The following is a 27,085-nucleotide window of genomic DNA, read 5'->3' as shown; positions in this document are numbered from 1 at the left end:
GTGGCTTCTCTTGTTGCGGAGCACGGGCTGTAGGAGTGCAGGCTTCAGTAGTTGTGGCGCACGGGCTTAGTTGCTCTGTGGCATGTGGGATATTCCTGGAATAGGGCTTGAACCCGTGTCCCCTGCATTGGCAGGCAGACTCTTAACCGATGCACCACCAGGGAAGCCCATAATATAATTTTTTTTTTGCGGTATGTGGGCCTCTCACTGTTGTGGCTTCTCCCGTTGCAGAGCACAGGCTCCGGATGCACAGGCTCAGTGGCCATGGCTCACGGGCCCAGCTGCTCCGCAGCATGTGGGATCTTCCCGGACCAGGGCACGAACCCGTATCGGCAGGTGGACTCTCAACCACTGTGCCACCAGGGAAGTCCCCATAATATCATTTTTATTAGCACCCCCAAAATGAAATGATTATATAGAAATTTAATAAAATATGTATAAGATGTATATGAGGAAAACTACCATACTCTGATTTTAAAAATCCAAGAACTAAATAAATTCCATGTTTATATATAGGAAGACTCAATATTGCCAAGATGACAACGTTCCCCAACTTGACCTAAAGATTCACTAAAATCCCAATCAAAGTCCTTGCAAGTTATTTTGTGAACATAGACAAACTAATCCTAAAGTTTATATGGAGAGGGAAAGGACCCAGAATAGCCAACACAATATTGAAAGAGAAGAACAAAGTTGAGCTGAAACTACCTGACTTCAAGATTTACTATACGCTACAGTAATCAAGACAGTGTGGTATTGGTGAAGTATAGACAAATAGATCAATGGAACACAATAAAGACCAGAAATAAACTCACATAAATAATGCCAACTATCTTTGACAAAGAAGCAAAGACAATACAATGGAGCAAAGATAGTCTTTCAACAAATGGTACTGAAACAACTGAATATCCACATGAAAAAAAAAAATCTATATACAGACCTTATACCCCTCACAAAAATTAAGTCAAAATGGATCATAGACCTAAATATAAAATGAAAAACTATAAAACTCCTAGAATATATCATAGGAGAAAATCTAGGTGACGTTGGGTATAGCAATGACTTTTTAGATACAATACCAAAGGCACAATCCATGAAAGAAATGATTGATGAAAATCATTAAAAACTTCTAAATTAAAAACTTCTGCTCTGTGAAGGACACTTTCAAGAGAATGAGAAGACAAGGCACAGCCTGAGCAAAAATATTTGCAAAGGATATTTTGATAAAGGACTGCTATCCAGAATATACAAAGAACTCTTAAAACTCAAAAATAAAACAACAACACAATTAAAAAATGGTCAGAATATCTGAAGATACCTCACCAAAGAAAAAACACAGAAGCCAAATAAGTATATAAAAAGATGTTACACATCATATGTCATTACAGATTTGAAAATGAAAACAACAATGATAAACCATTCACACCTATTAGAATGGCCAAAATCTCACTGACAACACCAAATGCTGGCAATGATGTTCAGCAACAGGAACTCTCATACTATATGACATTCTGGGAAAAGGCAAAACTATGGAGACAACAAAAAGATTAGTGGTAGCCAGGAGTTAGGAGAGAGGGTGGGATGGCAAGGCAGAACACCTAAAACTGCTCTAAAAAATAAAGTCTATTTTTTTCAAAGGGATAAAAGATCTGAACAGATGCCTCACCAAAGAAGATATATGGATAGGAAACAATTACATGAAAGATTATTCCCAACCTTATCTGTCATTAGAGAATTGTAAGAAAACGACAGTGAGATAACAATGCCCACTTAATAGGATGGCCAAAAAAAAAAAAAAAAAAATCAAAAGAAAATTGACAATACTAAATGCTGACAAGGATACATAGCAACAGAAACTGTCGTTCATTTCTGATGGGAATGCAAAATGGTACAGCCACTTTGGAAAACAGTTTGGCCGTTTCTTATAAAGCTAAATGTAGTCTTACTATAATCCAGCAATTGTGCTCCTAAATATTTACCCAAACTATCTGATAACTTATGTCTACATAAATACCTTCATGTGAATATTTATGGCCAAAACATAATTGCCCCAAATTGGAAGCACCCAAGATGTTCTTCAGTTGGTGACTGGATACACTGTAGTATACCCATACAATGGAATATTCAGCAATAGATAGAAATAAGTTCTCAAGGCAGGACATGACATGGAAGAAATTAAGATGCATATTGCTAAGTGAAAGATGTCAGACTGAAAAGACTATATACTGTATAATTCCAATTATGACTTGACACATTTACTGGTGGGTAGGAGTGAATTTTTCCTTCTGTAGTACTGGAATAGCTCCTTAACTAGTCCTCCTGTCTCCAGCCTTACCTTGGCACTGAAATAGCAGTGGCCTTTATAAAACAAAAAGATGATCATGTCATCTTGTGTTTATAATACCTTAATGGCTTCTCATCATCTTAAGCATAAGTAGAAATATCTTAGCTTGGCTTATAGGTTGTTCATAGTGTGGGCCCTTTTCCAACCCAATCTCTGACAATTCCTCTCACTTACAGTCTTATTTTGCCAAGCTCTAGTTCTCCATACAAACTCTGACTTTTTTAAGGCTCCATGTTTTGTTTTTATCTTATGAGGTTATGAAGATAGCAATAGGAGTTGTGATGGGGCTACAAATGGAGACACCCAGTTGCTAGAGGTAAGTCTTCAAGACCAGAGTCATAGACACAGCCTCTTAAATCCATTTGTGCCCATATAGGCAGGAACCAAAATGAGTCTGGAGCAGAGGCCATGTGTGAGAGGAATAACTTATAAGATCCTTGGTTCTTTGTAAAAGAAGGCATTCAGTGGGGATCATATGAGATATTCCTCTGCTTGTCTGGGATATTTAGTCATTCTGAATCAGTTTTATGCTCCAACAAATTCCATATGTTTCCAGTTGCCAATTTCTTGTGTGTTCTCGTAATATAAGCATAGGAAAAGAAATTCAGACATTAACACCATACACGTTCCTCTTCCAAAAAAGAGTAAAAATTAAAAATTAGAATTTTATATCCAAATCTCTTGAAAAATTTAGAAAAATACTTAATAAAAGACAGGTAATTCTTCTTAAATATAATGGCTTGGTATAAAATATTATTTTAATGAAAATAATTATAAATTATTAAATTTAAACTCTGGCTTAGGAAATCTGGTAATTTATTTCTTAAGGATCACTTATAATTAAATTATAATTAAATTGAATTATAATTAAAATGAATTATGATTAAAATGAATAATAATTTCCAACTTATATAAAACTGGTTCGAATTCCTGGGCACAGAATCCATAGCTTTTGACTCATTAACCTTCAAAAACAAATGAAGAGACAAAGCCAAATCAGCTGATTACCATATTTCAAAGTTAATTTCTCTTGTTTCTACTTTCAATTTAAATTCTGGAAAATTTATTGTTATTCAATCATACAAGCTAATTTTTAATTTAATATAAAGTTTTTTCTTGATTTTACATACTCTACAAGCATTCTCAAATCTCTACTCCCTATCAAACACGTTAAGAATTATAAGTCATGGTCCTGCTTTTTTTCCCATTCTCATTTGTCATCCTAAAGCACTGTTGTCAGTACCAAATCCTTACCTTACCATTCCATACCAAAGTAAGTCAATTTTCAAGACTTGAAATGCACTGAAGCTAGACTCCAAGGCTAGGTTTTCAGATACAAAAGCATCTCCCTAATAATTCTTGGAGATTACACCATTGATCTTTAAAAATTTCCTGCACAGAGAACTGACTTTAATTCTGTAATTCTTTCTCAGAGTGATATTTTTGTCAGAATGCAGGACAAGTCAAAATGTTCAGGCTTAAATAAACAATAACTTAAAAGCAATCCTTAGACCCCCATCTGGAACTAATTTACATCTCATTTGAACTTCTGGCATTATAAAGCAACAACTTTTATACTGCATTAATTTAAAATTCCCATTAAATTGCTCAATCTCCATGTTTTTATGGGGCTTAAATGTTTTTTATGTCAATTTATTTTGACCATCACAGGAAATAGAGCAGGGAGTAGGGGATGGGGGATGGGACTGCTTCAGAAACTATGGCTATATGAACAAATTTTTGTCCCCTGACTAGATCTGTTAAATTTTTTAGTTCAGCTAGAAATTTTAGGAGTTGAGAAGGAGGAGAACATAAGAATCAAGAGAAGTCACCATGAGATGACATTGAAGATAGATAGCACTTCTGTGCTAAGACCTCTTTTCTTTATCTACATTGAGCATCTTAACTATGCCCATTGCATTTGCCAATCACTAGAAAGTATCATTCTAGCAATTATCAACTCTCTCCAGCTTCATGCTATGATGTCAGCTGCCTATGGGACAGTGCTTAGCAGTGACTGGGACATGACAGGCATTTAATAAATAAATGTTGAATGTATGATAGATGGGTAGATAAATAGAAGCATAGAAGATGGATGGATGGGTGGATGGATGGAGAGATGAGACTTCTCTACCTGGATGTTTTCATTAATGTCTCATGTTCAACGTGTTCAATCCAACCTCACTTGCACTTAACTAATTTCTCCATTATATTCTGCCTCAGAGAATCACTCAGACTTTTATTCCATATAGACCAATCCCTCTCTCACACTTTGTACAACTAATCAGTGAACAATTTCCATAGGTAGCCAGCTCAAATTGAGCCATCTCCCTACTCAGAACCTGTGTGTGCCCACAGATTTCACTGTAAAATCCAAGCTCGTCAATGTGACATATAAGCTCCTTCATAGTCTGGGCTGTGAAGAACCTCACAACCTACCCCCTACATAGCTCCATCCACACACCACTCAACCTACGCTGAACCGCTTGTGATTCCTAAATGAACCAGGGTCTCCCATGACTCATGGGAGGCCTTTGAACATGATGCTCTTTGCTTACAGTACTCTCCCTAAGTTAGCAATTTCAACTCATCCAAGACCTAGCTCATAATTTAGGTCTAATATGAAGTCATTGCAAAGATCTTGCTTAGGGAATCCTCTGTCTTGCTTTCTTTCATGTCTAGCACAGTGATAAATAAATATTTAATGATTAAATAAATGTGTGTAAATCTCATATATGTGGGGAGGAGAGAAAGACTTAATGAGAGAGCCATACAAGAAGCATTTGAAAATATTAAATTTAGATATCAGTAAATCTGAAATCTGATTTCTGTGCACACATCTTTGCTCTGAGCCCCTCTCCTTAAGATCTGACATTTCAGAGGATGAAAAAGAATATATATGTATAATTGAATCACTTTGCTGTGCAGCAAAAATTAGCCCATTATAAATCAACTATACTTCAATCAAATTTTTAAAAATTAAAAAAAAAAAGATCTGACATTTCAAGTCACACAATTTCCGGGTGCTTTTTTTGTCATCTCATTTCCAGGGCAGCCTATTTCCATAATCTTTCAGTGAAGAAAGGGCTTTTAGTCTGCTTCGACTAGGGGTCCTGAGATTCCAAAGTGCCACATTCTTGGTTTCAGCCATATTTGCAGCTGTTAAGCCCAAACTTCAAAGACCTGTGCTGTCCCCGACAGGTCCTTCTAGATCAAATCTTTGTGCTGAGATTTCCATAGTTCAGTCCTTGATTTGAGGCACAATGGCCCAAGTTTCTTGGGGGAGGCTAGTGTAGTCAGAGAAAGAGAAGCCTGCTAAAAGGAAGAACATGAACTTGGGGCTTGGTGGTTGAAGAGAGACCCAGGAATAAAGTACAAAAGACCAGAAGTGTCAGATCCAGGGGGCGGGGAATAGGGAAATTTTATCTGGAGGCTTGATTTGACAGGAGGATGATTGAGGTCAGGGTGAGGGAAGGAAAAAGGTAAAACTGAACTTCCTCTTATATTTTAGCCAAACCCCATCCATCTAAAGATGGAACAGAAGCAATCGTAGGATTGACACTTTATACATATGACTCTGATTTTGTCTATTACACTTTCTCTTCTGGAAAACACAAGGTTTTCTCGCTTTGAGGCACTTAAGTCGGTTAGACTCACCTCACTCTGGCCTTCCTTCTTCTACCAGGCATCATAACAGGACTTAGACAACATTCTAAATTACCCACATGTCTTTTGATTTTTCCTGGAACATGCAAAAGTGCACATTCTCAGCTCCTCGAAAATAGGAACCGTGTCTTATTTTCTGTGCTGTCTTCTTCACTGCCTAAAATGTTTCCTGACATTCTATTCTGTGTTGTTGAAAGAAGGAACGTGTTAACGACTGAGGAAACTAGTAAGAAAACAGTTGCTTATCATATACTACTTTATGTCTGTATCATTGCACACTTGTTTTTTTCTTTTGCTCCATCTTTTAAAGACCTTTTCAAGAGAAAAACAAAAATCTTATTTATATAAAATTTCCTTCTTGCATCTTGAAATTCGTATTCTCTTTCTGTGTTGCCATGGTTTCTGGTCATGGATATTCCCTCCACTGAGGATGAAGAAATCTAGTCATGAAGAAAAAATGCACTCTTCAAAGCATGCCTCTTTGTCAGATGTAAGCTCATAGGGAAAACAATTCCAACCATTCAGAATTAAATCATATCCACAGAAATATTAAAATATAGTGGTAAATATTGGACATTAGAAAAAGCATGCATTTTAAAGTCAACAAACCTGGGTTCAATCAGTTCTGTCACTTGACTGCTCTGCAAAATAGACAAGTTTATTTACTTTTCAGTTCAGGTTTCTTATGTGTAAAATAGGAACATTAATTCCTACTTTTGAGAGTGTTTATGAGAAATAAATAAGCTTGTAGTCAATATTCAATACAAACTACCCTTTTGATAGTTAGCATTCCAGAAGTTCCATTAGTGTCTTTATTTAAATCATAACTAAAATCTACTTAATGGTATTTTCTAAGAGTATATACACTTTAATCCAACAGCTCATATAGTTATTAAATAGGTACTTAGTTCTACAAAATTAATGTATTCAGCAATAAACTATCTCCACAGGTCTAAGGTAGAATTCGCTCTATTTCTGTAAGTAAGCTCATTTTTATTTCTCTGACGCTTATGAACACTGAAGGTTTGGAGTTAAACTTAGGGCTGATAGTAGTATGAGGTCTGGGGCTGTGGTTTCCTCTGGCCCGAGAGAAGGGGCCTGGAGGGTCCTGTAGGTTGATGAATCAGGTTTTCAATAGACATCTGAAGTAGGCATTGAACCTGAGAAGTGGTGCTATATATTCACTGGAAGTTCCGCTGGAAAGAAGATGTTTTCAGATAATAAAAGCACACTAGAGTACCAACCTGAGTACAGTAGTAATACGGGGGCCAAATAATTTATCCAGATTTTAATTGTTTCCTCATTGGTTTCTTCAAATATTTATTGAGCACATATCATGTATCAGGCAGTATGCCAGCCATGGGAGATAAAGGTGAACAAGGCTTAATCTCTGATCTCAGGTCACTCACAATTTGTAACACATAAGGTAGTATAAGTGAATAATTTACAAGGCAGCTGTGCACGTTCTATAATAGAGAAGAAACAAGTGACAATTTCACATCACATAGGGAGTGATTAACGGCTTGGGAAGGCCAGGGGAGACTTGAAAGAGGAGGTGATCCTTCACTGGTTACCACAAGTAGAAATGCTCTGGTGAATAGTAACATTATCTATGAGTCTATTGCTTTCTAAATACATCTTTTTCCCTTTCATTGATTTAGTTCCATTCTGGGTTACCTACTTAATATGCTGACTAGTTTTTAGCTTCTTTGGACTTTCCAGGGTGCAAAGTTAAAAAAGAAATCAGCCTGAAATTATTTATGGGACACTCAAAATGAGTAAGGATCTCTGCATTGTATTTAAAATAATAATTATTAACCTTGAAAGCAACCTTGAAGAAACATACAGCAAACCACGTTCCGATGAAGCCAAATGATACCATCAGGATGATTGCATTTTCTCCCTGTGTGTTAGTACACCACGCATTACAGAATGAAAGGAGTAGGGTCAGTGCCCCACACGAAGGCAAGAAAAGAAGCCCAGGAGTGTTCAGAAGCGTCTAGAAACTCACTTTTTTTCTAGAGACATTTCAAGCCTTTATTTTCACCAGGGTTTTGATCCCTTTTTTGGTCACAAAAGCAGTGTTAGGTGACTAAACAATATATTTTCTTCAAAATAGACCCTGTTTCTAAAGTACATACAACTTTCTCCCTGAAATTTTTCAAGTTAAGAGTCTAGTAACAATAGAGGAGTACACCAATAAGACTTGTCAGCTTTCTAGTGGCAAATTCCTCATCTGTAAAAAGAGGGGCTTCCACTAAATGAGAGAGGGTGACACACTGGTGTCAGACAAGTGGGCACATATTTCAGGAAGAAATGTAAATAATCTGAGCCTCAATTTCTTCCTTGAGGTACACACATACCTATAATATGTGTATCCATATACATAATCACATGCATATATTCCATGCTATGGGGCAATGAAGAGTAAACATATACATGTAAAGATACAGCACAGCACCTGATCTGATAGCACACACTCAATAAAGGAAGGTGGATAACAATACCGAAAACACTGCACTATTTTTTTCTTACTGTTTTCCCATTATAATTTTTATGATATTGTTTAAATTGAGGCTGTGCTTAGTGAAGTGAGGAAACCATTCCCAGTGGTATTAAACTCTTTCCTCTTTCTCTTTTTCATGATTTTTCACATATTTTACTTATTGTGACATTTTCCCTATCACTCATGAAATTCAAACTGAAAGCAATTTAGTGTTGACTCTTGCCACCCATTTAAGCTTGGTAATGTATACCATTGTTTCACATTTTTTGCTGGCCAAGTAGTTACAGTGTAAGTAGTGTAATGAAGTAGAAACGGGAAGAAGAGGAAAAGAGAGACATTCTATCTTCTATGCATCATAATTTTGAGAAGTTTCACAAATGGGATACTGTGTAAGTTTATTATAATGTTTTTTCATGGTTTTTATGTGTATTAAACATTGAGAAGTTTGGTTGTAAAAAAATAGGAAAAATAATTCAGATAATGGGCAGTAAATACACTTACAACCCAGAATGGACTCTGATTATGCTAGTATTATCCATATCTGCTTTCTTTTCCTATAACAAAAGTTTTTGTTTGTTTTTCACAGCATAATTAAAACTCTTCGTGAAATAATTGCTCTAAATTTAATAGACTCTTGTGGAAGGTCATTTAAAAGTATTTAAAAGTTACCTGGTCCTACAATTTAAAAATAAATATATTTTGTATGAAAGTCCTGCAGGTTACCGAATAAAAACCATATACATCACTTAATACATATTCATAATAACTTTTCATTATGATATGAATGTAGGAGATAATGAGCACCATCTTAGCACAATATGAAGTTAAGGGTTTTCACTGGGTGTGTTACCAGGATCAAAGGCAAGTTCAAAAGTTAGTCAAAATGGGCAGGTGAAAGTTAATGTTCCTTGAAGTACTCTCAATTGAAGCAGAAATTCTTTTCCTATCCTAAAAATTCTGACCTAACTATTTTAAACACTTTTCAGCTGGATTTTTTCCCAAGATAATCAACTGACCACGATTCTATAAGCACATGATAATTTTCCCATAATAAATGCTTATTGTTGTATGCTACTGAGTTTGGGGTTGTATTTGTTACATGGCAATTGCTAACTGATACAGAAAGAAAGGAAAGGTTTCATAAAGGAGGTTATATTTGAACTAGATTTTGAAGGATGATTAGGATTTTATTAGTTAGATAAGGACTTTCAAGGCAGCAGTAACAATGTGATTAGAGGCATTAAGAGATGAATATGCGTGATGTTAGTAAGGAGTACAATCAGTCTGGTGGGGTGATGTAAGGAGTGCTATGGGAAATGATTGAAATTCATGTTGCAGAGGTATATGAGGATCCCGGAGAAGCAAAAGAATCAACTATGAGCCACAAGGTGATATTGCTATCCACATATTATAGATGAGAAAGCCAGAGTTTGGAAAGGACAGGTAATTGGAAACTGCTTTAACTGAGAACACATTCAATATGCATCAGTAAAGAGATAAAAGTTCCTTTCAGACAAAAAGGCTAGATTTTTAATAATAAGGATACATCTTTAAGAGACCTAGAGAAAAGACAATGATCACAAATATTTAGGAGGTCTCATATGCTTAAGTACCTTACAACACAGTTGTATTATACAGATTGTTAATCAAGTTGTTTCATGATTGTATAAGTGAAAAATAATGACATACATAATAGGATTTTTTTAAGAATATGAGTCTAAAAAGTAACCTTTGAAAGTTCTGTCTGAATCTCTCTTGAATTTATCTCTTAAATTTTTTTAAAGTATAAGAATATCATGTGTGTTAGTTTTCATTTACCTTGAAAAGTTCGTTTCTTTCTAAAAGTTGGTTTATTGCACAGATTACATCCAATCAATTTTCATTTAAAAATATCATTCTAGTCATTAAAGCTGGTACTTCAGATGTCTGCCTCATCGTGATAATGACATCAGCAATTATTTTGAAAAACTATCCCAATCTTGTTAACCTTTAGAAATAGTATGGCTATTTTAATATAGAAACTTTCCCATCTAACTCTTGCTTATAAACAGAATTTTATCCTATTTATTTATTATCTTGATGTCGCTTTTAATAATATTTCTTTCGATTAAGTTCTACTTAGTGAATTTTCCGTTTTGTTGGAAACTAGCTTACACTGATAATCATGACAGACAGGAAATAACCTAATCAACTACTATACTTATTATTGCTCATTCTGCTTTAGCCATACTGGCTTGCTTAATATTCCTTGAGCATATCAAGCACACATTCCTGCTGTAGGGCCTTTGCACTGGCTGTTCCCTCTTCCTGAAGCACTGTTCCCCCCACATATCTTCCCTCATCTCTTTCTTCTATCACCTTCTCATCAAAAATTACCCTGGTCACATCAAGAATTACCCTGGTCACCCAATCTTAAATAATAACTCTCACACCCTCATCTCCCAATGCTGAATCCCCCTTACCTTGCTCTTCCTATTTTATCTGATAGCACTTAACACCTCTAACAGACTATTGTAATTTATTTATTATTTTTATTTTTTAATCTGTCTCCTCCTAGAAGAATATAAGCTTGGTAAGTTCAGAGATCTTTGTCTCAATTGTTTACTGGATTATTGCAAACACCTAAAACAGAACCTGGCACAGAGAAGTCACTCAAAAAATACTTATTCAATGAGATGAGGTCAGCGAGCGTTTGGGGAAAAGATGTGAGAGTTCGTTCAAGTTTTAACGGAATCATTGGCTGCTGTGTGGAGAGTAGTGTAAGGGAGTACTGGGGGGTGCAGTTAAAATAGGGACACCACTGAGAAAGCAATTGTATTAGCGTTAAGAGGTAAAACCATGTGATGAGAGTAGTCGTGGTGGAGGAGGTGAGACTTGGTAAGATATATCCCATATGAAAATTATATTTCGTAATAAAATTATAATAAAACTAGGGATGAAATAATACTGGTGAAGTTTTGTAATTGCATCAATAAATGGTGAATGTCACTTACGCACCTCAGACAATTGAAATAACAATAAAGCCTTTAGCAGATATCATTTCCAAAGATGTAAAATTATTTTCATTCTTTTGACTAATAATTTTACATTATTATATTATTGAAAACTTAATAATATATAAAATGCATTTGTCTTTTCCATGAATAATCTGTGAGAGATCAAAACATGTTTTCAAAAAATGAATATATGACATGTCCATTTTTCAAAATGGCTTTTGATGATTTTTACTGCATTTGAAGTAGATTGAATTTTTTTTAAATGTAGGATTCTTTTGTTAAAATAACCATGACATAAAGATGTAGATCCCTTTAAAAATGTGTAGATTGATTTCATTGATTAAGCCGAGCAGCACTGCCCATTGCAAGGTGACAATCTGAAACTAAGCCCAAAACCCAGGAGTCAGCAGGAACGACGTTATCAACAACAAAATGATAACTCAAAGGTGCACCAGAATCATTTTTATATTCTTGGAACAAATTGTTTAAAACCAAACCCCAAAACTAATTTACTCCAATATTAGGCAAAATTCTAACAAGCTTGTTAATACGGCTTATCCATCTTTGGAATAATAAAAGTAACAAAGTACATTTATAGATAGGTTATTAGAGGTAGTCTCGGAAACCGTGGCAAAAAGATAAAGCCATGGGGCTTTCCTGGTGGCGCAGTGGTTGAGAGTCCGCCTGCCGATGCAGGGGATGCGGGTTCGTGCCCCGGTCCGGGAAGATCCCACATGCCGCAGAGCGGCTGGGCCCGTGAGCCATGGCCGCTGAGCCTGCGCGTCCGGAGCCTGTGCTCCGCAACGGGAGAGGTCACAACAGTGACAGGCCCGCGTACCGCAAAAAAAAAAAAAAAAAAAAGAGAGAGAAAGCCATGGTATTTCAGGGAGGAAAATATTATATATGCGTGTATATGAAAAATTATATTTATATAACCAAAAATTAAAAATACGCAAAAGCCCTAGCGCTTTAGAATTGTTTTGCCTCAATGACTCTACAGCTTCTAAAAGTATCGCCACATAACTACACAGGGCACTAATCAAGATTCTTAACTAAGATCCAAACGTTTAAGAGTGATTTAGTTCTACTCGGTATACTTGGTTTTGAAAGGCAATGGCCTGTCTAAAACATTTAATAAAGATTTCTTTGAGAAATGATTAAATTTAAATGGTCTGGGAACTGGGGTACTTCAAACTTCAGTTATGTAAAAAATTTTGTTAATTTTAATAGCTCATGGCTTGAAGATGCCAGATAAATGAATTTTTCTAGGTCACAACCTTTTGAGTTAAAACTCCATGTTCTGACAAAATGTGAAACTCTTTGAATACTGTAAGCAGTTATGTTGACTAACACTGACAATTGAAAAACAGAAGAATATCTGTCTAGGGCTTACAGTTTCTTACATGAAAAAAAAACAGACAGTCTCAAGAGAGTGGACAGTGACAGACTCTGCAAGTTGAAGATCAAACCACACGTACACTCACTGTGGGAAGTATTATAGGGTCAGTGGCCTTGCTACTTTAGGCACTGCAAATATTTTGGCTCAAATTCGGCCTCACACTCTGTAATTAGAAAGAACATTGCTGCTTTCAGTCTCCAGCCAAGGCACGTTTACTTGTAGTCTGTTTTATGAGGTTTTCATTGCAATTTGCACTGGGATCTCTCATATAAACCACTGCGCTGGGAGGGTATATACCCTGTTGATCTTAACAGAGGCAACGGACAAAGGAGAGACTGACAGTGACTTTCAACTAAATAGTCTTGTTTCTCCAAGGATTATCTTTATAGACTACTACATAAAGGGCATTTCAGTAAAACTACCATAATAGACATTTTTAAATGATAAAATACAGTAGACATTGATTCTTTAGTTAAGGCCAGTGGGATCCCAGAAAGACCATCAAGGGTATTCAAAGGGCTGGTGAGCCTGCTGAAATTATATACTAGACTGTGTGTATATACATTTTTCCAGGGAAAGGGTCCAAAGCTTACATTCTATTTTTAAACTGTCTGTGATACTCTCCTCCAAAAAAAGTTTTTTTTAAGATTAAAAACCATTGTTTTCAACTATAATACAAGAATAAGAAAATGTTCAGCATGTGTCCCATCGGTTTTTTAAGGACAATAGAATCCACCTCTCTCAAGCATCGCTCTTTCTCTGACTCACCTTCTAGTTAAATATTAGCCAGATGGCCTTGGCCTTAAATTCAGTTTAGACAATGGAGAAATTACAGGTTTCGGAAACAGCCTCTTGAATTCACATCCTGACTCAGCTACTAACTAGCTAGGTGAGCTTAGTTAAATGAGTTAACCTCTCAGAGCCTCAGTTTCCTTATCTGAAAATTGGGGTCAATCCTAGTACCTGCCTCTCAGGGGTGAAGCGCTGGTCGAGGAGATCATGCAAGTGAAGTGAATAGCATAGTTCCAGATCCTGACAGTAAGTACTTCATTGGCCTTACTTTTGAGAAGCTTTAGTGATTCACTAATAAAATCTGTAATTTGGAGTATTTTTTATAATACAAATATCTTTTCATTACAGTAAAAATTATCACATTTTAACTGGTCTTTATCAATCATTATCAGTATTCAAACTTTAGACATCCATATTGTAATGCTTTATGGCTACATTCATTGTTTTGCTAAAAACTGTATATGTGCGCATTTTCACATTGTGATGTTTTTAACTCTGTGACTAAAGGAACAAATCTAAGATGTTCATTAATGCACAACAAACCATTAAAACATGACACCAATTTTTAGGCCACAATATGAAATTTTTAAAATATCTGAATAAACATAAATCGATATATCGGGTTTATATTGGGTTTATATGCCCAGGAAACATAAAACACATATAGTTGTATGGGCTATTTCTCTTTCCTGATGAGGGTAAGAACTATAAGAAAATTAACAAATTTGATTGAAATGTTGTTCTTTTTTTCCACAGCTCTTGTAGTGAGATTTCTGACCAAACGGTTCATCTGGGAATATGATCCCACCCTCGGTAGGTCAAATTTTGTTTCATCCTTCTCTCTGATCAAAGTTTTGACCCACAAGAGAGAATGACATTTTCTGTTGCAACATTTTGAAGCATCTTGCAGCTATTTGGGAAGTGCTGTATCAAATCACGCGAAGAAGCCCTGTAAGAAGATGGATGTCCGTTGCATGCCATCTGTGCTTAGAACCCTGTGGAATTTTAATGCATAGAATGAAATCAGGTCAAACCAGAGACAAGGAGGAAATGGGTACAACTTGATGCTCTTCCATCAGTAAACGTAGCATCATTCTAGTGGGAGAAAGAGGATGCAGCGGTCGTGGCTAATTGGGTGTGGGAGAGAATGGCATGGGGAGGAGAGGATAACAGTAATATAAAACTTGTGAATGCTCATTTTGGGAAAATGTATAAATAAACTATGTTTCTCCCCCTCCTCTCTCCAATGAATCTGATTTAAGCCTATTTAAAAAATTAAAAAGCAGCAAAAATTGATATCTCTGGATCTTGAAAGTAGCAGTAGTGTTCATGGATGAGGTATTCAGCACATGTATTTTTCATAGTCCAAAGCAGAGTACTTATTCGTAATCTATTTCGTTCTCATCTTCAGAATAACACTGAAAATCCATGGGTTCCAAATAAGCTTCGATTTGACTCTGAATTAAGCCTTTGAGTTTTTGTTTGTTATGCTTCGGGACCTCCGCTGGTTTTGTAAAGGTCAATGTCTTTGAAATCCATATGGAGAGAGGCATACATCATTTCATTACCAGGCACAGTGTCCCAGACCGAGCTGGCCTTACTCAGAATGATGAAGTGGGGCAAGGTGATTCCTGGTTTGTTTTTTGTTTTCGTGTTTATCACTACAAGGTTACACACATTCAGTTTAAAAGGGGGCTTTCTTTCCCCTTGTGCCTCCTTTCATTGCTTTCACTCATTCATCTGACAAGTATGTATTAAATGCCTCCTATGATGATTCTAGGTGCTGAGGATAAATCAATAGGCAGACGGAGAAAACATGGGCTTTGGTTGAACTTACGGTCTAATGAAGAGAGAAGAGTCAAAAAACAAATATATACATGTCAAATAGTGATAAGCATTACAAAGGGAAACTGAACAGGGAAGGGAATAGACAGTGATCTTATATTTTATCTAATCTTTAACTTTTTAATCTATAGAATTTATTTTACTGAGAAGTAAAAGGTAAAGACCCAACATCTTTTCCAAATAGTTGACCGTCTTCCTATTATTTATTGAACCATCCCCACCTTTCCCCACTGCTTCCAATGCTGCCTTTTTTTCATACATGGGATCATGCATGTGAGGTTGCAGTTCTAGATTTGCTTTTCACATCCAATGCCAGTACCACACTCTTTTGATAATTGTATGTTCCTGAGAACATGTTGAAACCCAGTAGAGAAAGCCTTCCTTCTTTACTTTTTTACAGAATTATCTTGGCTACTATCTCTAGTTTATTCTTCCAGGTCAATTTTTAAAACTCTATCATAACATGACATAATTTTTATTGGAATTGCATTAAAACTATAAATTACTTTGAGAAGATTCACAGCTTTAAGATATTTAATCTTTTAATCTAAGAGAACAGCATGTCTCTACATTCATTAATCATCTCTGTTTCTGCTTTTAAATAAAATGTTTTTCAACATCAATAATTTTTGACATGTTTTAATATAGCCACAATCTAATCTTAAGATGATATATGTGGATCTAAAAATGCACTTGGTTTGAAAAAATCATTCATTATCTATTGTTTGCCCCACCTAAGTAAATGCTTACTCTCCTCTTATATTTTTATTACTTATCTAAGTTTTATAAAGATTATAGTCCCTGAGAATCTTGATAATTTATGGGAGTTTAATAGAAAAATACTAATTTTATTTAGCTGTACCAGTACATCTCAATGAAAGATGAAGCTTCTAAAAAATGATCTCATAAAATTTCTGAGCTCTCTCTGAATACGTTCTAGTAACTAATGTTCCTTTTGAATTAGTCTTGGGTGAACCATTTTCCCTTTGGTTTTATTCCTTCTGAAAAACGACAGCTATTAATAGAAATCTCCTGCATCAGTTATCTGTAGCTCGGGCTTCCTTCACTAAGAATAATGAAATTTGGGCTTCCCTGGTGGCGCAGTGGTTGAGTCCGCCTGCCGATGCAGGGGATACGGGTTCGCGCCCCGGTCCGGGAGGGTCCCACACGCCGCGGAGCGGCTGGGCCCGTGAGCCATGGCCGCTGAGCCTGCGCTTCCGGAGCCTGTGCTCCTCAACGGGTGAGGCCACAACAGTGAGAGGCCCGCGTAGCGCAAAAAAAAAAACGAAGAATGAAATTTTATTGAGTGACCTTGTACCGTGCTGCTCCAAAAGGATTGCAGTTGCTAGGCAACAAGAGTGCTCATCTGACTTCAGGAGTATCAGATAGATGACTCACTCCCAGGTGAGGCTTTCATTCAGTCACCCTGGAAACTGGATGTGTGTGTGTGTGTGTGTGTGTGTGTGTGTGTGTGTGTGTACACTCATGTACTAGAAGTCACTAATGTTCTGGCCTACAGGAGTTTCCAATCCATCTGATTCAAGATGAACCAAGCATTTCCTGTATGTAACTCCATACTATTATTATAGAGTTTCAAAAACACCACCCAAAGGGAAAGCTACCTAGAAAGTAAAACGGCATATTTGCAAAGGACAGTTTTGAATTCTGAATGCACAGCCTTCCTCCAAAACATGGGCCTTTTTTCAACCTGTAACAGAATTATTGCTCCATGAGACGCTGAAGATGATGAACACCACTCAACATGTTAACAACACAGGAATATCTATTGCTCTGAGCTAATTCTATAAAGAAAATGCTTGCTACAGATAATTCTTGCTTCAGATAATTCTATAAAGAAAACAGCAAGTGATTCCCAAAATTTAGATATTTTTTTTTAAGGAGAGGAACTATCACAGGAATTCCAGTTAGGGACGGAGGCTGAGGGAAAATTAAACATTCGGGTGGCACATACATTTCATAAAAGAAGGAAATATTATTAGCCTCCAAGTGTTTTGAAGGATATAATCTAAGAAAAAATTCAATCCCTTACATTGGACAATTTTAGTTTTCCTTAAATTTTTCTCATTTCACCACAGACCAGTGAAATCTTTGTCAGAGGCCAGAGCTGGTCTGTGAATTGCATTCGAAAACCACCACTGGAGCCTACAGGATTTGGGACTTGGACCACCTAGCCAGGAAAAACCCCTGATGGATGGAGGTGGCAGCAGTGTTCTGGGTGCAGCACAGCTGCTGTGTTCTGATTAGATTCCAAAAAAAGAACTGAATCTCTACCTCTGAGAGTCATATTACCTTCAGAAAATGCTGATCATGGTAGAGAACACGGACAAAGGCTTAGATCGTGTACAGTTGTGTGTGTACGTGTACTTACGCTTGTTGGGGGCAGTTGGAGAGAGAGAGAGGCTGCTACTACCCAGGAGGCACCCTACCCTGTGTTTGAATGGATTATGGTTTCTACTTGGTTAGTAAAGGCTCAGACAAGAGTGAGGGTAGGAAGTGGGAGACATATTGGACACACTGACACTTTGATTTTGAGATTGGCTCTTCCTGCCTGCGTTACAATTCCCTCTGCTTGGAAAGGCTCATTCTAAGAGAGAGACAAACCCGGAACAAATGCTCTCAACTGGATACTAAAGCAGAGGTGCTCAGACAACTCACAGAACTATTTAATGTTGGCACAGCAAGGAACTTTGAGATCGTCATTTGGCAAATAAGGAAGCAAGTCCAAAGAAGTAAATTTATCCAAGATTACGTGGCTAGTCTGTGGTTAGACCGCAATAGAACTCCAGTTAGTACAATTCCCACTATAGCATAAATAAACATTACTGTCATTGTTACTGTACTAGCCAAATGTCCATATTAATATGTTGAAATTTGCAGAAGAGCCAAATTAGTGAAAGGATTAATCACACAAAACATCCCTTTGAGCATCAGCTTCTTTTAGTATACAAAATATACTTCTGTTTATAAAATGGTAATGAATATAGGTTATAAATCATGTATCTCTCATATACAGTGAACTTCAGATATATGTTTTATATATATATATATATATATATATTTAATATGCCTAATTCCATCTTGAAACTAATATTGACCTTACAGTATACAATATTTGGTTCACTTCAAAGTATCTCTTAAACAATCATTCTCCCTAACACTCAAGAAAAGAGACTAAAAATTATCATTCTCTGTTAGTATGAAAAAAAGAAAAGTATTTCCACCCTCCAAACACATACACATTTATTCTCATGTTTTAGAATGAATAGTAGAATTTCACTCCAAAGTACTTAGTACATTTTTTAGAATTATCTTCGGATAATTCTAGCACACGATGTACAAGGTTTTGCCTCTGTAAGCAATGTTTCCACTGTTTTACATGTAGACATGGGTTCCTAATGAGAGAGAGAAGGGGCTTAAAGAAAAAAATGCTTCAAATGGCATGAAACCAGTGTTCAGCTTAGATGAAATCACTGCTGCCACCCGCTGCTCTGTCTGTGGCTAACATTCCCTCATTTCCTGCCTTTCAACGTTTCTGTTTCGGTTAACAAACCGCCAAAGAATCGCACAACTTCATACCATTTTCATTATATTTTATTCCCCCCCCTACTGTGACCTTCTGTGGTTGAAATACATATCCTATTTATCATGGGGGCAACTGAGAAAAATGTCCCTGTCAGACAACTTTTGGTGCAAAGAGATGGGCTAGAGCCCGGAACTCTTGTTTTCCAGGCTCCAGGGCTGATGCCAGTCCTTTGAAAGGGAAGGCAGTGCAAAGGTCACTGCAGAGCAGTGGAGAGAGAAACAAAAAGGGCATGGATCCTAGCTGTGTGCTGCCCTCTGGCCTCTCCTCTTCAGGCTGGAGCACTGAAGATGAAAAGGAAATAACTGAGAGAAAACTTCTAGATGAGTAGCTACTGTAAATGGTATTTTAGAGCATTCAATTAGACAAAACAATAATCTCCCATTTAACATAGAAGAGTAGGGGGATGGAGTGATCTAGAATTGAGAATCATTGTACATACCACATAGGGATTACGTATTATAGGAAAATGACAGTAACGTAAAATACACTTGTTAAAATCTATTGAACATAATCCCATTTTCATTTTTTAAAATGGAGGAATAGTGATTCACAATAGTATATTAGTTTCAGGTGTACGACATCGTGATTCAATTTTTTATAGATTACACACTATAGAAAGTTATTATAAACTATTGGTTATATTCTCTGAACTGTACATTTATTTACAATAGCGAAAATATAGAAGCACCCTAAATGTCCATGGCCAGGTTATCATTTGTATGTGGAGTCTAAAAAAAACAAAACAAAACTTCATTTTAAAATTTTATTTTTCAGAAAATACATTCGCAATGGGCCATGCCTATGGCAATGATCATTACACACGACTGATGGCAGGTCGAAGGCTAGCTTGGCTATAGCTTATGCTGCTTAGTTAAGTTTCCTTTCTGTGGCTTCTATTTTGAGTAGGAGACTTGATTTACAACAAAGTTACTTAAAACTGTGGTCAGAAAAGAACTGTAAAATAGTTGATGAGCTGAAGAAATGAAAGTCAGAAACATGAGACAGATAGAGAGGAAATGAAATAAAAACACTGGTTTACTGGCTACCCTGATGAGAAAGAAACTTCTAAGTTTTAGTTAGTTGCTTGGTTAGTGATTTGGGTACTTGAAGTGCAAATAATTGAGTTAATTGAGTTAATACTTCAGTTAATCATGCTGCTGTTTTCCTGGCACCATGTCATGTGTATGTGAAGCCTTTATATTATTTCACTTTATTTCTCCTGCATCCCCTCTTCTGACCTTCATTGCCCTCCTCTTTCCCATAGGTACATAATCTAATACGGTTGCTACTTAGCACAGTGGTTCAAAGCCTAAACTCCTAAAGCCAATCTTCTGGGTTCCAGTCTCAACTGTACCTACCACTTAACACCTGTGTCACCTTCAGCAACTTATTAAATGTTGTTGTGCCTCAGTTTCTTCACATAAAATGGATCTGATAGTAATACATACTGCATGAAATATTTGTAAGGAGTAAATGAGTTAACATAAGTAAAGCGTTTAGAACCATTCGTGTTCAAATGATAAGCAGTATGTGCTAGCTATTACATATTTTTTGAAAGAAGTACTTTTCTATATATGCATATACTTTAAGTTTATATACATTTTATCATGCTGTAGATCTACCTATAGAGGTAATCATGTGGTTTTTTTTCTTTAGTCCTTTAATGTGTTAATTGCACTAATAGTTATAAACACTTTGCATTACTGAAATAAACTCTACTAGTTTATGATGTACTTTTCTTATTACACTGTTGGATTCAACTGGGTAATATTTTATTGAGAATTTTTGAATCTATGTTTAAGAATAAAATTAGGCTACAATTTTTTCTCTTTTCTCTTCATATTACTTTTGCAATACTTCTTGTTGGGGTTTGTGTAATGGGTAGCTAGTCTTTTTTTCTGTTTTTCTGGAACAGCTTCTTGAATGTTTAATAGCAACCTCCTATAAAGCCAATTGAGTGTAGTTATTTCATTATGACAAAGAGAAATCTACAATCAGCATTTAAATTTCCTTACCCACTATTGATCTACTTGTGCTCTGTTTCTCATTGCAACAATCTGTGTATTTTTTTCTCTCACAAAATGTATCAAGTGTTTGAAATTTGTTTGGTATACAGTTCATAATATTATTTTATTTTTATTACTATTTCACCAGAATGTGTAACTATTTCCCCTTTTTATGCTAAATTTTGTTTGATCGCACCTTCTCTCTTAATTTATTAGTCAGTATTGCCAGATTTTTACCTTTCCTCCGCCCACCTTTTTTTTTTTTAATTTTTCAAGCACCGTGCTTTGGTTTTGTCAACGTTATCTAATGTTTTCTTTTACTTCTTTCCTCATATCTTCTTGGATTTATTCTGTTTTCCTCTTCTAACAGTTGAGTTGAATAATTTGCTCACTTTTTTCAGTTCTTCTTTTTTGTCATGTCATCATTTGGAGTAAGACAAGTACATTACCTCACTCAAACCTGCCTCTGGTCTCTTCCCCCGCCTCCAACCTGATATATTGTTGTTATCTAGAACTGTAATTCTGGATTGCTTTTGTTGTAGTTTCATTGCTTTGCTTGACTCCATTAGGATCCTGAATTCAGTTTTGCTGATGAGAAGCCCAGGGTCAATCTGAATCACATGCTTTTGTAGGTCATGTGCTTTTTTCCTTTAGATCCTTTAAAATTTTCCTCTTTGTCATTGATATCCTTACATTTTGTTGTAACAGGTTGAGACATGGGACTTTTTTCCTTGTGTGTCCTGTTAGTTCTTTTTTAAAATTTATTTTATTGAAGTATAGTTGGTTTACAATATTGTGTTAATTTCTGCTGTCCAGTGAAGTGATTCAATTATAAATATATACATGCTTTTTCATATTCTTTTCCATTACGGTTTATCACAGGATATTGAATATAGTTCCCTGTGCTATACAGTAGGACCTTGTTGTTCATCCACTCTATAAGGTCAGTCCTTTTGATATGAAGTTGTTCAATGCCTCTCATCCTAGGAAATTCTCAGTCACTACAACCTCAAATATTTTCCATTCTTCTATGGATTTTATTCTCTCTTTGAGGCTCATTTTATAGTAGAAAATAACATGTCTATTTCTATTATCCATATCTCTTATATTTTACTTTCACATTTGCCTTCTTATCATTTACTAGTGCTTTCAGGGAGAGTTCGTCAACCTGAACTTCATCAACTTAATCATTTATTGAGTGCTTTATGACAATTGTTCTAGTTTTCATATAGAGCAGCACCATTTTAACTTCTGGTTTCCATTTCACGTTCAGGGGCACACTCAGCCACCTGGTGCCCTTGGCCCTGCTAACTTCACCTGACTCCAGCAGAGCTTGGGGACTACTCTGATATCATCCTACCAGCCTCCGGCTGGTATTGAACTGCTGCCATTTTTCTACCTTGAAGAGGCAACATGAACTCTGCTTTGTTCCCTCTCCCCTCCATGCTGCCCAGCCCTCCTCCATGTTGGGTAACTGTTCCTCACCAACCCCCAGTCACTGGGGTCCAACCACCTTCTACTGCCCCAAGGGTCCCTCATAGCTTTACACAGTCATTTTTTACATGGATAGCCATCCACTTCCCTCTAATGTTCATTACATTCCTAGGGTTGAGGTCTAGATAGAAATGAACAGCTTCTGTCTATATGCCATCTTGTCTGGAACAGGAATTAACATGATTCCAGAAACTGGAGTTTTAGGAGTATGAAGGTAGAATGCACTTGTGGGAATCACGTTCTCATTTTAGGATGTAGAGGCCTCATTCTAGAAGGAAGAGAGCATCAGGAAGCTGGCCTCGTAGGAGAATAAAATAAGAGGCAAAGACTTCCTGGGATGCACATTCCCTTATGCTATAAAAACAGACATACTCCTGTGAATAATTGGTAATTCTAAGCATCAAATTAAATCATGCACTTATTTACCTTTTCCCCTTCTTTTTCACCTTTCCTCAGAATCAACCTACCGACACCAAGCAACCATTGATGATGAAGTTGTCACCATGGAGATACTAGATACTGCTGGCCAGGTGAATGAGGAATAAGCTAAAGTATTTTCTGGATCAAATAAAAATGAGATGTGCATAATATGAACAAAATTAAGATACTTTCCTATAATTAACTAATGATGCCTAAAGACTTTTTAAATTTAATTATCTAGTTATTTTAAATACAATATTAACTTATTTGCAACAGTATTAACTTATTTGCAAATGCATCCTTATGTAAATTACCCAGTATTCCAAAGGGGTTTTGAAAATATCATAACATTCACATAATATCATCTAGAATAGAATTGCCCACCTATATTTTGGGGAGTTGGAGAGATCTCCCAAAACTCCCATCGGAATGCTGTGATAAAGTTAAACAGATATCATTACTGGAGAAGTTCTCAGAGCCTTAATATGCTTATGTATAGGGTGAATCTTTAAGAAATGTACTATGTATTATATTCTAAACTTATATGACCTTAGAATCTTTTTTTGGAATACTTCATTTTCAGAATCCCTTCTGTAATATTCTTTTCAGACCTCACCACATCCGATTGAAAATTTGAGCCACATCATTGAACAATAGTAACTTATTTTAAAAGGAAACTAATATAAATTTGTTTTGTAGCCAGTCGTTCTGAAATTATAAACAAGTTCATAGGTAGGTTTGGTTCCCAAGATTAGGCATGACCACTAAGAATGAGAGTTAGGCAGCTGAAGGATTTCATGATGCTTTTCAGTTACTTGGGATCCCAAGAAGACTTGAATTAAAGTATTTAATCCAAGAAATATACTTGCAGCTAATTATACAGTTTTCCTTCTCATCACTACCTGCTCCCTATATATGTTCTCACCTTCCAGCACTGATTCTAAAGAGAGGCAGCAGGGAAATACTTGCCTGCAGAAATCATTTGAGCCTATAAAGGCAATGCATTTTCAAATCACACATGCTGCCTTCTGAGGAAGCAGGGATCACCCACTTTGAGAATCACTGCAAATGAGGTTCTGTCATTATTGAGACTGCATAATATTTGGAGGGTGTTGAGATAGAAAAAGAAGCCAAAATCCCCAGGCTTTGAGTTTGCCTCTCTATACAAGTTTTCACTGTTTTTCTGTCCTGGGGGCTAATCTAATCTGAAGAGAGAAAAAAATTAAAAAAAAAAAATTAAAAACCACTTCACTATGCCATGCCTCTAATTCTGATCTCAAAGGATGGGATAAGGTCTACTTGTCTGTTACCTATTGGCCAATTCTTTATTTGTGATGAAAAGTCTCAGAGGCAATATGCTCAACTAAGAGTATAATTTCTTTGTAGTTCTTGGGATTACACACTTAATGATGTGGCAAGAAAAAACCAGAAGCCGAAAGTTAGGTTCTATGCAGTTAGAAAATGTTTAGTTCCCTAAGTAATGCTTCTACTCCAAACTGATTGAGAAGGTCAGCTTGTTCAGGCAGACTACCAAGAAATTTTAATGACACTGAACATAAGGAATAGTCATTAAGGGATCACCGTTAGCATCTGCAGCATCTATACATGGCAATTACTGCCAGGTCTCCCGACTGCCGTATTTTCCTTGCCAACAGGAAGACACCATTCAGAGGGAAGGACACATGCGATGGGGGGAAGGCTTTGTGCTGGTCTATGACGTTACTGACCGAGGAAGTTTTGAGGAAGTGCTGCCACTTAAGAACATCCTGGATGAGATCAAAAAGCCCAAGAATGTGACTCTCATCTTGGTTGGAAACAAAGCTGACTTGGACCACTCCAGACAGGTTAGTACAGAAGAAGGGGAGAAGCTGGCCACAGAATTGGCATGTGCTTTTTATGAGTGTTCTGCCTGTACCGGGGAAGGGAACATCACCGAGATATTCTACGAGCTGTGTAGAGAGGTACGTCGCCGGAGGATGGTCCAGGGCAAGACGAGGCGACGCAGCTCCACCACGCACGTCAAGCAAGCCATTAACAAGATGCTCACCAAAATCAGCAGTTAGGCAGCTCTGTTCCTGTGAAGGCCCTGCTCAGGTGGGTTGGGTAAATGGAAACACTTTCTTGCCCTTTTTCCCTTTTTCTCCCCCCAAATAAAAGAAAATACTCCATTCCTTGTTCTGACTCTGGGAAACATCTGGGCTTCCCACTGGTCCCAGCCTCCCATATGTTGGGAAGTTATAGAGTGTTTTAATGCAATTTCAGTGCTGACAATCTCTCTTTTGCCTGCTTGAATAAAATATGCTCTTTTGCAGTTTGAACATGCAATCACCAGATTCTGCAATGGCTGTGTTCATATTAAGCTATTTTTAGGCATCTTCACCTTGCTTCGATAGGTGGAAGTCTTTTCAGAGGCATTTTTAAATTCCATTCCTTGTCAAAGTCTACAAATGATCACCCTATAAGTCTAAGATAATAGAAAATACAGTGAAAACACAGGAAGAGTACCTAAGATGTTGGACCAGGGAATAGAGCCTTAGTTTCTATTTGAAGTGAGGATTTTTCTGAATTATCTTAAATCATCTAGTTTTTCTTTAACCCTTGTTTTGTTCTTAAATTCAAACATGCTCTCACAAAGTTTTCCATTGTCATAGAGTTTGATTTCAATTTGAGTTGGTTCTCTCCTTGATCTATTGATCATTGCACCCTAATTCTTCTTCTGTGGCTCCAACAAGATTTAATTATAACAAAGGCAGCAGGACCCCTCAATTCAAATCCTCCTGGACCATTTCTCACCAAGCCCAGGGCGATGTAAAGACGAAAGGAATCTTTTCACCAAGCCCTGACTTTATTGAATGCTAATAGAGGATTTGGAATTAGAGGTGTCTGGTTCATTTCTCTCTCTGCTTATCATCTTAGAAGAAAGACAACATTCAAAACAACAGGAAAATTAAGAATGAGGCTTAACTACCCTTCCGTTGGGGAGCCCACGCTGTGGCAGGCACAGTAAGAAGAACCAGCCTCTGATTCATTAAGTTGGCTATGTGGCTTCTAATATTGCAGATAAATTAATTCACTTAGGAGAATTCAGAAAAGAATGAGTGATTAGAGTTCCCTATACCTGAATAAACGCGTATAAAACAGATTCTTATATTGAGAAAGTACAGTCTATAATTGGTAAAGCTTTATGATTCTTTTTTCCCTATTATGCCCCCACATATCAAGACTTGGGCACTTTATTTTAGAAGAAAATATATATCTTTTACATATGTGTGTATTTATAAATGCATAGATATATGTATAAAACTTTGTAAGAGTTGGAGGCTTTAATTCACCAATGCATTTGGACAACTCAGTGTAACTGACTATTTTACGTGAATATAATAAAAAGCATAACTTTCACATTCTGTCACCTTCAGGCAGTCTTTCTTGTGATAACATAAAAAGTTTGTAGTTTTAGGAGAGACTTCAAGAGATTGTTGGGTTGCAGAGCTGAGGAATCAGCTGAATCAGTGAATGTGATATAGAAAAGAAGCACCTAAACAGCTCCGTTCTTGTGAAGGTCCTGTGGAGGTGGGTCAGGAAATTGGAACCACTTGAATATATTAATAGCTACATTTTTAGAGTCCTTAGGTACTATTTTAGGCACCTTATGTATTATCTCATCATATTCTCACAATACCCCTATGCAAGAGATAGTATTATGATCACAGTTGTAGGGATAAAGATACTGAGCTACAAGGGAAAACAAGTTTGCACAGCTATTTAGTGGGCAGAGCCAGGATTTGAACCCAGAGAGAAAAAGTCAGACAGTAGAGCCCATACTATGATCCACTAGGGTATATTAGTAGGCTGAGATATGGCTCTTGTTCTTGAGCTGTGGGATGAAGATACAGGAAGGAGAAAATGTAGGGAAGACTTGTTTCATTTATGCTTTCATTCATTCACGAACAAATATTTACAGATAAACTGGGCATGTGACTTGACATGTTAGTCCATTTGATGGTTTCTGAGCT

General features: G+C 36.6%; 1 protein-coding gene across 2 annotated transcripts in view; it reads left to right on the top strand.

Annotated features, from left to right (window-relative positions):
* Positions 1 to 26,467, top strand: part of RERG (RAS like estrogen regulated growth inhibitor) — a 106,868-nt gene extending 80,401 nt beyond the window's left edge. For both annotated transcript variants that reach the window (XM_060026128.1, XM_060026127.1), the window contains exons 3-5: positions 14,460 to 14,516; positions 23,109 to 23,182; positions 24,728 to 26,467. In XM_060026128.1, coding sequence (XP_059882111.1) covers positions 14,460 to 14,516; positions 23,109 to 23,182; positions 24,728 to 25,135 — 539 coding nt within the window. In that variant the 3' untranslated portion in view covers positions 25,136 to 26,467. The remainder of the gene's footprint in view (positions 1 to 14,459; positions 14,517 to 23,108; positions 23,183 to 24,727) is intronic.
* Positions 26,468 to 27,085: the final 618 nt, after the last annotated feature.

Source organism: Delphinus delphis, chromosome 11 (assembly GCF_949987515.2).
Source record: "Delphinus delphis chromosome 11, mDelDel1.2, whole genome shotgun sequence".
NCBI lineage: Eukaryota > Metazoa > Chordata > Mammalia > Artiodactyla > Delphinidae > Delphinus > Delphinus delphis.
The sequence above is the reverse complement of the archived record's forward strand: the minus strand, read 5'-3'. Positions and strand labels throughout refer to the sequence as shown.